At 49.0% G+C, this 12,130-nt stretch overlaps 1 protein-coding gene across 1 annotated transcript in view; it reads right to left on the bottom strand.

The window, feature by feature from the left end:
• Positions 1-958: 958 nt before the first annotated feature.
• Positions 959-12,130, bottom strand: part of POLR3A (RNA polymerase III subunit A) — a 103,072-nt gene continuing 91,900 nt past the window's right edge. The window contains 1 exon segment of the mRNA XM_040320606.1: positions 959-1,817. Within this exon segment, the coding sequence (XP_040176540.1) occupies positions 1,666-1,817 (152 nt within the window). The 3' untranslated portion in view covers positions 959-1,665.

Genomic DNA, 12,130 nt, shown 5'->3' on the forward strand with positions numbered 1-12,130 from the left:
TCTCCATTCATTATCAGTGAAGCGGAGGCTGCAGAGAAAGGGACTGGGGGGACATGTATCCCTAGTCCCTTTCCCTGTCTCAAAGGGGAGATGTCAGTGGTCTGTTAGGACCCCTGATATCTCACCATAGCCCCCCAACAGGGCCGACAGTGGCACATGACACATGAGATTGAATAAAAGTATCGGTATTGGCGAGTACTTGAAAGAAAAAAAAAAAAAGTATTGGTACTTGTACTCTTTCTTAAAAAAGTGCTATCAGGACAACCCTAATAAAAAGCAAAACAAATATTTACATTCATTACCACAAACAGATCACCTGAAATTGCAATTTGTTTTATGCAATAACATAACATTCCACCCGAATATTGAATCCATATTTTTCAGCAAACTGCTTACTGTCTACATACAGGAAAAGAGTGAAAAGTCTACAAAATCTTGTGTGCTGGTCAAAAATTTAATTTTAGCATTCAAAGCAAAAGTCATCTATGCAGTTAATTTTTTACAATAAAGCATTAAGTGCCATTAACATTTAAAAGGTCAAGAAGACAATTCAGAGCAGAATCATTAGTCCTTTTAGTGAAAAAATAAAAATAAAAAAAACACAAAGCAAACAGGCCACATACAGTAATGTAAAAGCCTATATAGTTCATATGCAAATTCTTAGAACTTAGGCTAAACACGTAGGATTGAACATGATACATAACAGCTGTAAAACATACTTCTCTCCAGTTGGTAAAAGTTTGCACACTGAGCATTTGTGAGCAAGTGGTAGACCTAATAAATTACAAACTTACTGACACAATGGGGGTTATTTACTAAAGGCAAATCCACTTTGCACTACAAGTGAACGGCAAGTGTACTTGAAAGTGCAGTTGCTGTAGATTTGAGGGGGACATGCAAGAAAAATAAAGCATTTTAGCTTGCACATGATTGGATGATAAAATCAGCAAAACTTCCCCTCATTTTAGATCTTCCTCTTTGACCTACAGTGACTGCACTTTTAGTGCACTTGTAGTGCAAAGTGGATTTTCCTTTGGCAAATATAACCCCAAATGTAGTGAGGAGAGGAAGAGGTGTCCCAGAAGTTTCTGAAGGCGCAGTAAATCAATGAAATAATGGTATAGCAACAAGTAACTTTATGTACAAAAACTCAGCTTCACCTTCTTAGGATAGAACAAAAATTTTTTAATTCCCTCTCAAAAAAGGTACCTTCAATATATAGCTGAGAATGGGCAGATCACAATTCTTTCACCAAAACAATTGAGTGTAAATGTATTAAATAAACTCTAAATAAATATTCCAGCACAACATATTCACAATGCAGTCTATGTCAAATAACTAAATGTACAAATTCATACATTGCATTTGTTTTTACATGATTTACCAGTTTTCTTAAACTGATTTATATTGCAACACAGACCGTGTAATGTACTCAATATTTCATGAATGTCACACCATGTCTAACTATGTTACAACTTTAACAGCAGCATCATTTTCTGTAGGTAGGTCTTATTTACAAAAGCATACAGTACATACAAGTATATTTATAAATCAGAATATTAAAGCTCAAGCTTTAAGTGAACATACCTATGTTCCCTCATGAAAATAAATAAACAGGTTATAGTAAAAAGCACTTTGAGTTTTGTGTTTTTACACAACGTTCAACTACGTGCTAGTGATAGGGAGGTGAAAATCAGTGTTGTCAAAGATCAAGGGTCTCTTGGGTGGATCAGGGTCCTTGTCAGCTTTATGCAGAAGCTTAAAAAGTCCAGTTCCAATGTTCATGGGTATGCCCATAATTATGCACTCGGAGACTCCTAATGGAAGAGACAAGGGTATGAGTACTGGTATGTAAAGTAATAAATTCAGCCTAAACAAAGTACACTTGTTCAGTAAAGTAGTAGTATCTTAAATCTTTATTAAATCTCCCACAGGATCAAGTGCATGCAGCACTGGGCCCCCTTTTTGATCTGTCCTTCAATTGACAGCAGCAACCACACTGTTAGCAAGGGGATGGATACTTATTGAGGGCTGACTGACAATGTTGGACTTTGGCAGCATGCGCAAGGTGGAGACAAGCCCCACCATTTAGCACAACTGGGGTGAGGGGGTCATATCCATTCATAACAAGAGCGAGCAAAAAAGATCAATCAGTACTGTGACCTATCTGCAGGCACACTGAATGTTTACCATCAACTTGCTTTGAATGAGCAGTCAGCACTGGTAGGGCTCTGGACAGAATGTAAGCAACAGGTGGGAGTAGCCGCCTAGTCCTGTGCTGTAGCATGCCCAAAAATCAGCTTCAGCCTGGAGCTAAAGCATAGCCTGCAATGAAAATAGGAATTTTGACTTGACTGTAGTTTCATCTTGGAGTACAGGACACATGACTTTTATTCACAGAACATTGCTAGGACAGCCCCTAGTGAATGATCCTATATAACCCCTGCACACTCAAGCTCCAGTTTTTAAGCAAGCAATAACCAGTAATTTAAGAGACAGAGCATAATCCTGTGTTTTGTACTATACTCCAAGATAGGGTAAATCTGAATTCCTATACCATATAATACAAAACTTGTATCCATAGACCATGGGACATCCCTATGCAATAACCTGTGGGGGGGGGGGGGGGGGGGGTGTAACAGCAAAAAGAAGTGCCAACATGGTCACAAAAACCAGGATAAAAAATAAATGTAATAAAAATAAAGACCAATAACAATCACCTTGCGGTCAAAGCTCACATGTGCCTGAATATCGACCTAGTAAAACTTGAACATATCAACAGAGGACTTGCACCCTGAAGAGGGGTCCAGTGTTGCAGAGTCCACCTGACAAGACAAACTTGTAACTGAGAAGTTCTTGGAGATCGTCCAGGTACCCTGTGACATGGATGCCCTGGGTCTGTAGAGAAGCCAGAAGCGGAGGGCAAGCAGTCTTATGAACATTAGTGGTGCAGAGAAATGGTAGTGCTACAAATTGGAAGTGTTTGTCTCCCACATTAGAAACACAGAAGGCATTGATGTAAGAGAAAGATAGGGGGGGGGGGGTGCATTTTTGTGAGAGTGACGACCCTTGATTTCTTCTGGAATTTTGGCACATGAAGAAATGTTTAAAGAATTTAAGTCCAGTATTGGGCAGTTGGGTTTTAAGATTGTAAATAGGTTGGGATAAAAACCTTGAAAAGGAACTGGTACAACTGCCCCTTGTGCATGAAGTTATTGTGGACATTATTTCTTCATTTGACCTACCACAGGCAGACTGGAAGGTAATAATAGAGGAGTGTGCGGGTTAACAAGTGGGCGGGAGCCAGAGGGCGAGTGTGCGGGTTTAAGGAGCAGGTGGGAGCCGGAGGGCGAGTGTGCGGGTTAACGAGCAGGCAGGCCAGTCAGCGGGGGTAGGCAGGGGAGAGCCTGAGCAGGGAGGTCAGCGGATGAGTGAGAGGGGGTCACCAGGTGAGTGTACAGGCGTGCAGGGCAGACATCGAGTGAGAGGATGGGACGGTCCGCCGGTGAGCGGAGAGACTTGCCAGTCAATGAGCCGGTGGGCGGGGAGCAGAGAGATGACATCTCTCACTGCCCACCCTGCATCACTGCAGTTCCGCCCTTACCGTGCAGCTGTGGGCAGCAGAGATTGCCCGCAAAAAAATAGGATTTTTTGTACTCACCGTAAAATCCTTTTCTTTGTCGTCCATGGACGGACACAGCCTCTTCATTCATGACAAAGTGGGTTATGTTCCCTGTTTACAGGAGAGGACTAGGCAGAACATGTTAGATACATATACATGTCATTTTAAAAACAGAGCTGAACAGCCCCGCCCAGGGGGCGGTCCCTCCGGACATAACCCTCCTCCCAGCAGCATGCAGCCTCAGTTCGTAACAAGCAGTACAAACCCAAAAAAAGGAGGGGTGGGTGCTGTGTCCGTCCATGGACGACAAAGAAAAGGATTTTACGGTGAGTACAAAAAATCCTATTTTCTCTTGTCGTCCATGGACGGACACAGCCTCTTCATTCATGACAAAGTGGGACGTCCCCAAGCAGTGTCAAAAAAATGAGGGGTGGGAACAGTATCAGTCAATAAAAACACACACAACTTCACCCCAAACAGGCAGAGCTCCTCAACGGAGGAGATGCAACTTTAAACGGCCGCCTGTAAAATCTTGCGGCCGAAGGAAGCATCTGAAGACGCACTCACATCAACCTTGTAAAATTTTGAGAAGGTGTGAACGGACGACCAAGTCGCCGCCTTACACACCTGTGAGACAGACGCCTGATGTCGGAAAGCCCAGGAAGCACCAATTGCCCTGGTGGAATGTGCCGTGACCGGAAACGGGGGCGCCCGCCCCCTAAGAGCATAAGCCTGTATGACAATCTGTCTGATCCACCGAGAAATGGTGGCTGACGAGACCGCCAGGCCCCTTTGTGGACCAGATACCGACACAAAAAGTGAGTCCGACCTCCGAAACGGAGCCGTAGCTGACAGGTACACCCGCAGGGCGCGTACCACATCCAAGGAATGAAGTGCAACCTCCCTAGGATGCACCGGCTTAGGGCACAAGGACGGAAGTACAATGTCCTCGTTAAGGTGAAAAGATGAAATCACCTTCGGAAGAAAGGAAGGTCGCGGACGTAACACCGCCTTGTCCCTATGGAGAACTAAGTATGGTGACTTGCAGGACAAGGCCGCCAGCTCGGAAACCCTTCTGACAGATGTAATCGCCACCAAGAAGGCCACCTTCTGAGAAAGCGTCAAGAGAGGGATCTCTCTGATGTCCTCGAAGGGAGATTTCTGAAGAACCGAGAGCACCAGATTCAAATCCCATGGGGGAAGAGGTGGTCTCAAAGGGGGAAGAATATGACGAACCCCCTGCACAAAAGTACCCACCAGCGAATGGGCCGCCAAAGGCCGCTGAAAGAACACAGCCAGGGCTGAAATCTGACCCTTAATGGTGCTTAAGGCGAGCTTTTGATCCACGCCACGCTGTAAAAACAGCAGGATTCTGGATACCAAATACGTCCGTGGACGCCAACCCATCTCCTCGCACATAGAGATGTAGGCCTTCCAAGTGCGATGGTAAATCTTCCTAGAGGAAGACTTCCTAGCCCGCAGCATAGTTGGAATGACCGAGTCGGAAAGACCTCGGTCCCTTAAAACCTGGCTTTCAATAGCCATGCCGTTAAAGCCAGCGACTGTAAAGCAGGATGGAGTATAGGACCTTGGGACAGTAGGTCCTCCCGCACTGGCAGCCGCCAGGGCGTATCCGCCACTAGGCGCACGAGATCGGCGTACCACGGACGCCGGGGCCAATCCGGGGCGATTAGGATCATCGGGATCCCCTCGGCCTCCACTCTGCGGAGCAGTCGAGGCAGCAACTTCAGTGGGGGAAATGCATAGATCAATCGATACTGACCCCATGGAGCTACCAACGCGTCTGACGCATCTGCCCAGGGATCCCTGGACCTGGCCACGAACCTCGACACCTTGCGGTTGAGACGAGAGGCCAGGAGATCCACATCCGGAGATCCCCATCTCCTGCAAATGAGTTGAAACACCTCCTGATGAAACGACCATTCTCCCTGGTCCAACATCTGGCGACTCAGGTAGTCTGCCTGCCAGTTCTCCACGCCTGGGATGTAGACCGCCGACAGAGCCGGCACGCTTCTTTCTGCCCACCTTAGGATGTGAGCGACCTCGGACGCTGCAGTCGAGCTTCGGGTTCCCCCCTGATGGTTGATATAAGCTACCGCCGTAGCGTTGTCCGACTGAATCCTGATCGGGCGGCCCTGTAACCTCCTTGACCACGAGGAGAGGCATAGCCTGATTGCCCGAAGTTCCAAGACATTGATCGGTAGACGGGACTCTGCTAGGGTCCAACGACCCTGGGCCGACTGGACCCCCCAGACGCCCCCCCAGCCCGAGAGGCTGGCATCCGTCGTAACCACGGTCCACTGGAGGGGGAGAAAAGACTTCCCTGCTCGAAGAGCCGGGGACCTCAACCACCAATTCAGAGAAGTCCTGACCAGATTGCTGACCTGAATCTGACGATCCAGAGACAATGGGGATCTGTTCCACTTGGACAGGATCTCCCTCTGTAGTACTCGGGTATGGAACTGGGCGTACGGTACCGCCTCGAACGAGGCTACCATGAGGCCCAGAACCCGCATACAAAACCGAAGAGACGACCACTTTCGGGATGTCAAAACTCTCACAGCAGACTGGAGCGTCTGCAATTTTTCCAGGGGTAGAAAAACCCTCGCCATCGAGGAGTCCAGAATCAGTCCCAGGTATTCCAAGCGCTGAGTCGGAACCAGGACCGATTTCTGAATGTTCAAGACCCACCCGAACTCTTGGAGGGTCTGGCTGGTTATAGACACGTCCTCCCTTAATTCCGAGGCAGAAGCTGCTCTCAGAAGGAGGTCGTCTAAGTAGCCCACGATGGCAATGCCTCGCTGTCTCAGCAAAGCTAGGATCGGCGCGAGCACCTTGGTGAAAACTCTTGGCGCTGACGCCAGGCCAAAAGGGAGGGCCACAAACTGATAGTGATCCTCCCCGATAGCAAAACGCAGAAACCTTTGGTGACTTGCGCAGATTGGGACATGCAAGTATGCGTCCTTGATGTCCAAGGACGCCAGAAAGTCCCCCGAGTGGAGCGCAGCTACCACCGAGCGAATCGATTCCATGCGGGACTTTCTGACCTTCACAAAGACGTTCAAAGCCTTGAGGTCCAGGATCGGGCGGAACCCGTCCTTCTTCGGGACCACAAACAGATTTGAGTAAAAACCCTGAAACCTCTCGTCCTGCGGAACAGGTAAAATTACTCCGCAACCTAGCAGGTCCCTTACTGCCCCTAACAGGGCAGCCCGACGAGCTGGTAGGAGAGGGAGACTTGAGGGAAAGAGTCTGTTTGGGGGATAGGAAAGAAACTCTATTTTGTACCCCGAAGAGACCACCTCGCAGACCCATCGGTCGGAGAGCAGAGAGGTCCACCGAGCTGTGAACCTGCGAAGCCGTCCCCCCACCCATGAGTCGGGCGGGGGCAGGCCTTCATGCAGTTGCGGGCTTGGGTGCCGGCGTGTTTGGCTTACGCACCCAGGGACGTTTCTGTCCCCCAGCTGGGCCCCTGTCGGGCTGGGAGGGTTTACCCGCGGGCCCTGACTGACGAAAAAAGCGCTTCTGTGCGGGAAAAGAAGGACCCGGCTTGCGGCGGGGTCCCTTCCCCTTGGAGGACTGAGGGAGGAAAGTGCTTTTCCCTCCTGTGACATCCTTGATAATGTCGTCCAGAGAAGACCCAAAAAGCCTCTCACCCTTGAAGGGCAAATCCGCCAGGGCCTTCTTAGAGGCCTGGTCCGCAGACCAGCATTTTAGCCAAAGGAGGCGGCGTAAAACCACCGCCGAGACAGAGGCCCTGGATACCAAGGGTGCTGCATCTAGTGAAGCGTCACAAACATAGACAAGGCCCTGGACCAGTTGGTCAGCCAGTCTAATTACCTCGGATGGGAGCTGGTGCTCCTCCGCAGCCTGGCGCAAAATCTTTGCCCACTCAGTAAGTGTCTGAGACACCAGGGCAGTGGCCACAATAGGCCGCAAGGCAGACCCCAGCATGGTAAACATGGAGCGGGTCAGTGCTTCAGATCTTCTATCAGTCTGATCCTTAAAAGCAGGAACTCCCTCTACAGGGAGAGTGGTCACTTTGTTTAACCGGGCGACCGGAGGGTCCACCACCGGAGGAGAAGCCCACTTCTTTAAGACGTTCTCCTCAAAGGGGTATCGAACCGCCAGGCGGTGAGGGACTACAAAAGCCTTCTGCGGCTTTTCCCATTCCGCATCAATGAATTTATCAAAGAAGGGCACATAAGGAAAAACCTTAACAGAGCGGTCTAATTTGTGAGAACCAAAAGAGACCGAGCCCTCAGCGGATACCTCAGCTGTACTATCTAGCTTAAGGGAGTCCCTTACAGCATTGATAAGCTCCCTGACAAGTGCCTTATCATGCCCAGACCCAGTTACAGTGTCTTCCTCAGGAAGGTCCTGGTCCACGTCTTCAGATACAACAGAACCAGGCACCTGCGCAGCCAGGTCCTGGTCTGAGTCTGAACATTCCCCTGGGGATAGCGGAGGGAGGGGGCGCTTTTTACCCCCTTTACTGCCACATGCCGCTTCCACCCTGGCCACAAATGTCTCCAGGACTGCCGACAAGGAGTCTATAGTGAGTGCAGAAGCAGAGGTACCAGCTGCCTCTGCCATGCTGGGGGGGAAGTAGGACTAGATACTGACTCCTTTAAACCTGAGGAAAAAAGCTCCCAGGGCCCAGTTCAGAATGAACACAAAAGCCACCCACCACTCCTGCTGCGCTGACCGGGGGGGGGAGGTGTACAGGGGACTCACCACCGGAGAAGAACTGCTCCGCGCCGCTGCCCGTGTCCTGCACACAGCGTGTGTGATGTGTGGAGAAGTCGTGAGGTAGTGGAATGCTGTGAGGAGAACGGCGTTGCGCGCCGTGAAAACCACCGCTAGAGGCCGATAGACTCAAGCAAGATGGCCGCCGAGCGTCCACGTGGAGCCTGGTGCGGCTACAGTAAAATGGCCGCCAATGGGATTTTCAATGTTAATTGAAAACCCACTAAAAAATGGCTCCAGCGCCGCCAGAACGCGGCAAACACAGCATTTAAAAAGGGGAGAAAGCCAGGAAAGGCTGCTCAGCCCCCAAACCTTAAAAAAAGTGACACTCCAAAGTAAAAAAAAAAAGAAAAAAGACACATAGGCCAGGCGCACAGTACACTCCACCAGGTGTCCCCACCCCCACCCCATCCCGACAGCATGCACAGCAGAGGGAAAAAAGGGGGAGCAGGGAAGGGAGGATACCCAAACCCCAGGAATGCCCAGCCGTACCACCCCACCTCAGAGGAAGGGACTGTACTTACCCGTCCTTGCGACGACTCACTGGTGCATTCCAGACAGGCATACAACCGCAATGGAGGTAGCCGTCAGCCCGGTCCACTGTGAGTGAGACAACACTACAGCTCAGTCATATGCGGACCTCGGAGCAAAGCTCACTGGCCACCCCAGGAGTCATGGGGCATGTCGTGGCAGACCCAGCCTCTTTGCAAGGGTGTGCCCACGCTCGCTGGCCGAACTGAGAAGACTACAAGGATCTATAATATCCAGCCTGTCTCTCAGCCGACGGTTGTAGAAAAATAAAAATAAATAGAAAAATAAAACAAAATCCTTCTTCGGGCGTTGGGCCCAAAGGGAGCCATACGTCCTTCTCCTTTGCTAGGCAGAACGAAACTGGGGCTGCATGCTGCTGGGAGGAGGGTTATGTCCGGAGGGACCGCCCCCTGGGCGGGGCTGTTCAGCTCTGTTTTTAAAATGACATGTATATGTATCTAACATGTTCTGCCTAGTCCTCTCCTGTAAACAGGGAACATAACCCACTTTGTCATGAATGAAGAGGCTGTGTCCGTCCATGGACGACAAGAGAAAAGTATTTTCTGGCAGTGTCCCTCCCGAGACTAGAACCTGGATGCGCCCTTGGTATCATCCTCCAAGTTAACCACTTGCCGACCGCGCACCGTCGAAATACGTCCACAAGGTGGCTCTGCTGGGCGAGAGCACGTAATATGACGTCCTCTCTCCCAGCCGCCACTAGGGGCGCGCGCCCCCTGCTCGCCCCCGACTCCCGTGCGTGTGCCTGGCGGGCCCGATCGCCGCCGGGCACACGCGATCGCTCGGTACAGAGCGGGGACCGGGAGCTGTGTCTGTCAGCAGGGGAAATGCTGATCTTCGGTTCATACACTGTATGAACCGAGGATCAGTGTTTCCCCTAGTGAGGCCACCCCCCCCCCCCCCACAGTAAGAACACACCCAGGCATACTTAAAGCGGGAGTTCACCCATTTCTAAAAAATTTTTTTTTCTTCCCCTAGATTCCTGCTCGTTCGGTCTAGGGGAATCGGCTATTTGTATTAAAATAGGTGCAGTACTTACCCGTTTTCGAGCTGCATCTTCTTCCGTCGCTTCCGGGTATGGTCTTCGGGAGCGGGCGTTCCTTCTTGATTGACAGTCTTCCGAGAGGCTTCCGACGGTCGCATCCATCGCGTCACTCGTAGCCGAAAGAAGCCGAACGTCGGTGCGGCTCTATACTGCGCCTGCGCACCGACGTTCGGCTTCTTTCGGAAAATCGTGACGCGATGGATGCGACCGTCGGAAGCCTCTCGGAAACCTGTCAATCAAGAAGGAACGCCCATTCCCGAAGCCCATACCCGGAAGCGACGGAGAGGATGCGTCTCGTAAACGGGTAAGTACTGCACCTATTTTTAAATAAATAGCCGATTCCCCTAGTAATAACGAGCAGGAATCTAAGGGGGAAAAGTGCCCTCTAAGGGTGAACCCCCGCTTTAACCCCTTCCCCGCCCCCTAGTGTTAACCCCTTCACTGCCAGTGGCATTTTTATAGTAATCCAATGCATTTTTATAGCACTGATCGCTATAAAAATGCCAATGGTCCCAAAAGTGTCAAAAGTGTCCGCCATAATGTCGCAGTACCGAAAAAAAAAAAAAAAAAAAAAAAAAAAAAAAAAAAAAAAATCGCTGATCGCCGCCATTACTAGTAAAAAAAAATATAATAAAAATGACATCAAACTACCCCCTATTTTGTAAACGCTATAACTTTTGCGCAAACCAATCAATAAACGCTTATTGCGATTTTTTATTACGAAAAATATGTAGAAGAAAACGTATCGGCCTAAACTGAGGAAAAAAAATGTTTTTTTATATATTTTTGGGGGATATTTATTATAGCAAAATGTAAAAAATATTCATTTTTTTCAAAATTGTCGCTCTATTTTTGTTTATAGCGCAAAAACTAAAAACCGCAGAGGTGATCAAATACCACCAAAAGAAAGCTCTATTTGTGGGAAAAAAAGGACGCCAATTTTGTTTGGGAGCCACGTCGCACGACCGCGCAATTGTCTGTTAAAGCGACAGAGTCCCGAATCGCAAAAAGTACTCTGGTCTTTGGGCAGCAATATGGTCCGGGGGGTAAGTGGTTAAAAGGGGAAAAAAAGAAGATAGAATTTTTAGATTTCCCTGAAAAATCCTTTTCTAGGAATTATATTACAGGACACCAGGGTGAAGCTCATACACAGTATCTCACAAAAGTGAGTACACCCCTATTTTTTCATGTGACAACACTGAAGAAATAACACTTTGCTACAATGCAAGTAGTGAGTGTACAGCTTGTATAACAGTGTAAATTTGCTGTCCCCTCAAAAAAACTAAACACATGCCTAAACCGCTGGCAACAAAAGTGAGTACACCCCTAAGTGAAAATGTCCAAAATTGGGCACAATGTGTCAATATTTTTTGTGGCCAGCATTATTTTCAAACACTGCCTTAACCCTCTTGGGCGTGAAGTTCACCAGAGCTTCACAGGTTGCCACTGGAGTCCTCTTCAACTCCTCCATGACATCACAGAGCTGGTGAATGCTAGAGACCTTGCGCTCCACCTTTCCGTTCGAGGATGCCCCACAGATGCTCAATAGGGTTTAGGTCTAGAGACATGCTTGGCCAGTCCATCACCTTTACCCTCAGCTTCTGTAGCAAGGCAGTGGTCTTCTTGGGAGGTGCGTTTCGGGTCGTTCTGTTAGAATACTGCCCTGGAGCCCAGTCTCAGAAGGGAGGGGGTTATGCTCTGCTTCAGTGTATCACAGTACATGTTGGTATTCATGGTTCCCTCAATGAACTGTAGCTCCCCAGTGCTGGCAGCACTCATGCAGCCCTAGACCATGACACTCCCACCACCATGCATGACTGTAGGCAAGACACGATTGTCTTTGTACTCCTCGCCTGGTTGCAACCACATACGCTTGACACCATCTGAACCAAATACGTTTATCTTTGTTTCATCAGACCACAGGACATGGTTCCAGTAATCTATGTCCTTAGTCTGCTTGTCTTCAGCAAACTGCAGGCTTTGTGCGTCATCTTTAGAAGAGACTTCCTTTTGAGACAACAGTCATGCAGACCAATTTGATGCAGTGTGCGGCGTATCATTTGAGCACTGACAGGCTGACCCACCCCCTTCAAACTCTGCAGGAATGCTGGCAGCACTCATACATCTATTTCCCAAAGCAACCT

The sequence above is a fragment of the Rana temporaria genome, chromosome 8 (assembly GCF_905171775.1).
Source record: "Rana temporaria chromosome 8, aRanTem1.1, whole genome shotgun sequence".
NCBI lineage: Eukaryota > Metazoa > Chordata > Amphibia > Anura > Ranidae > Rana > Rana temporaria.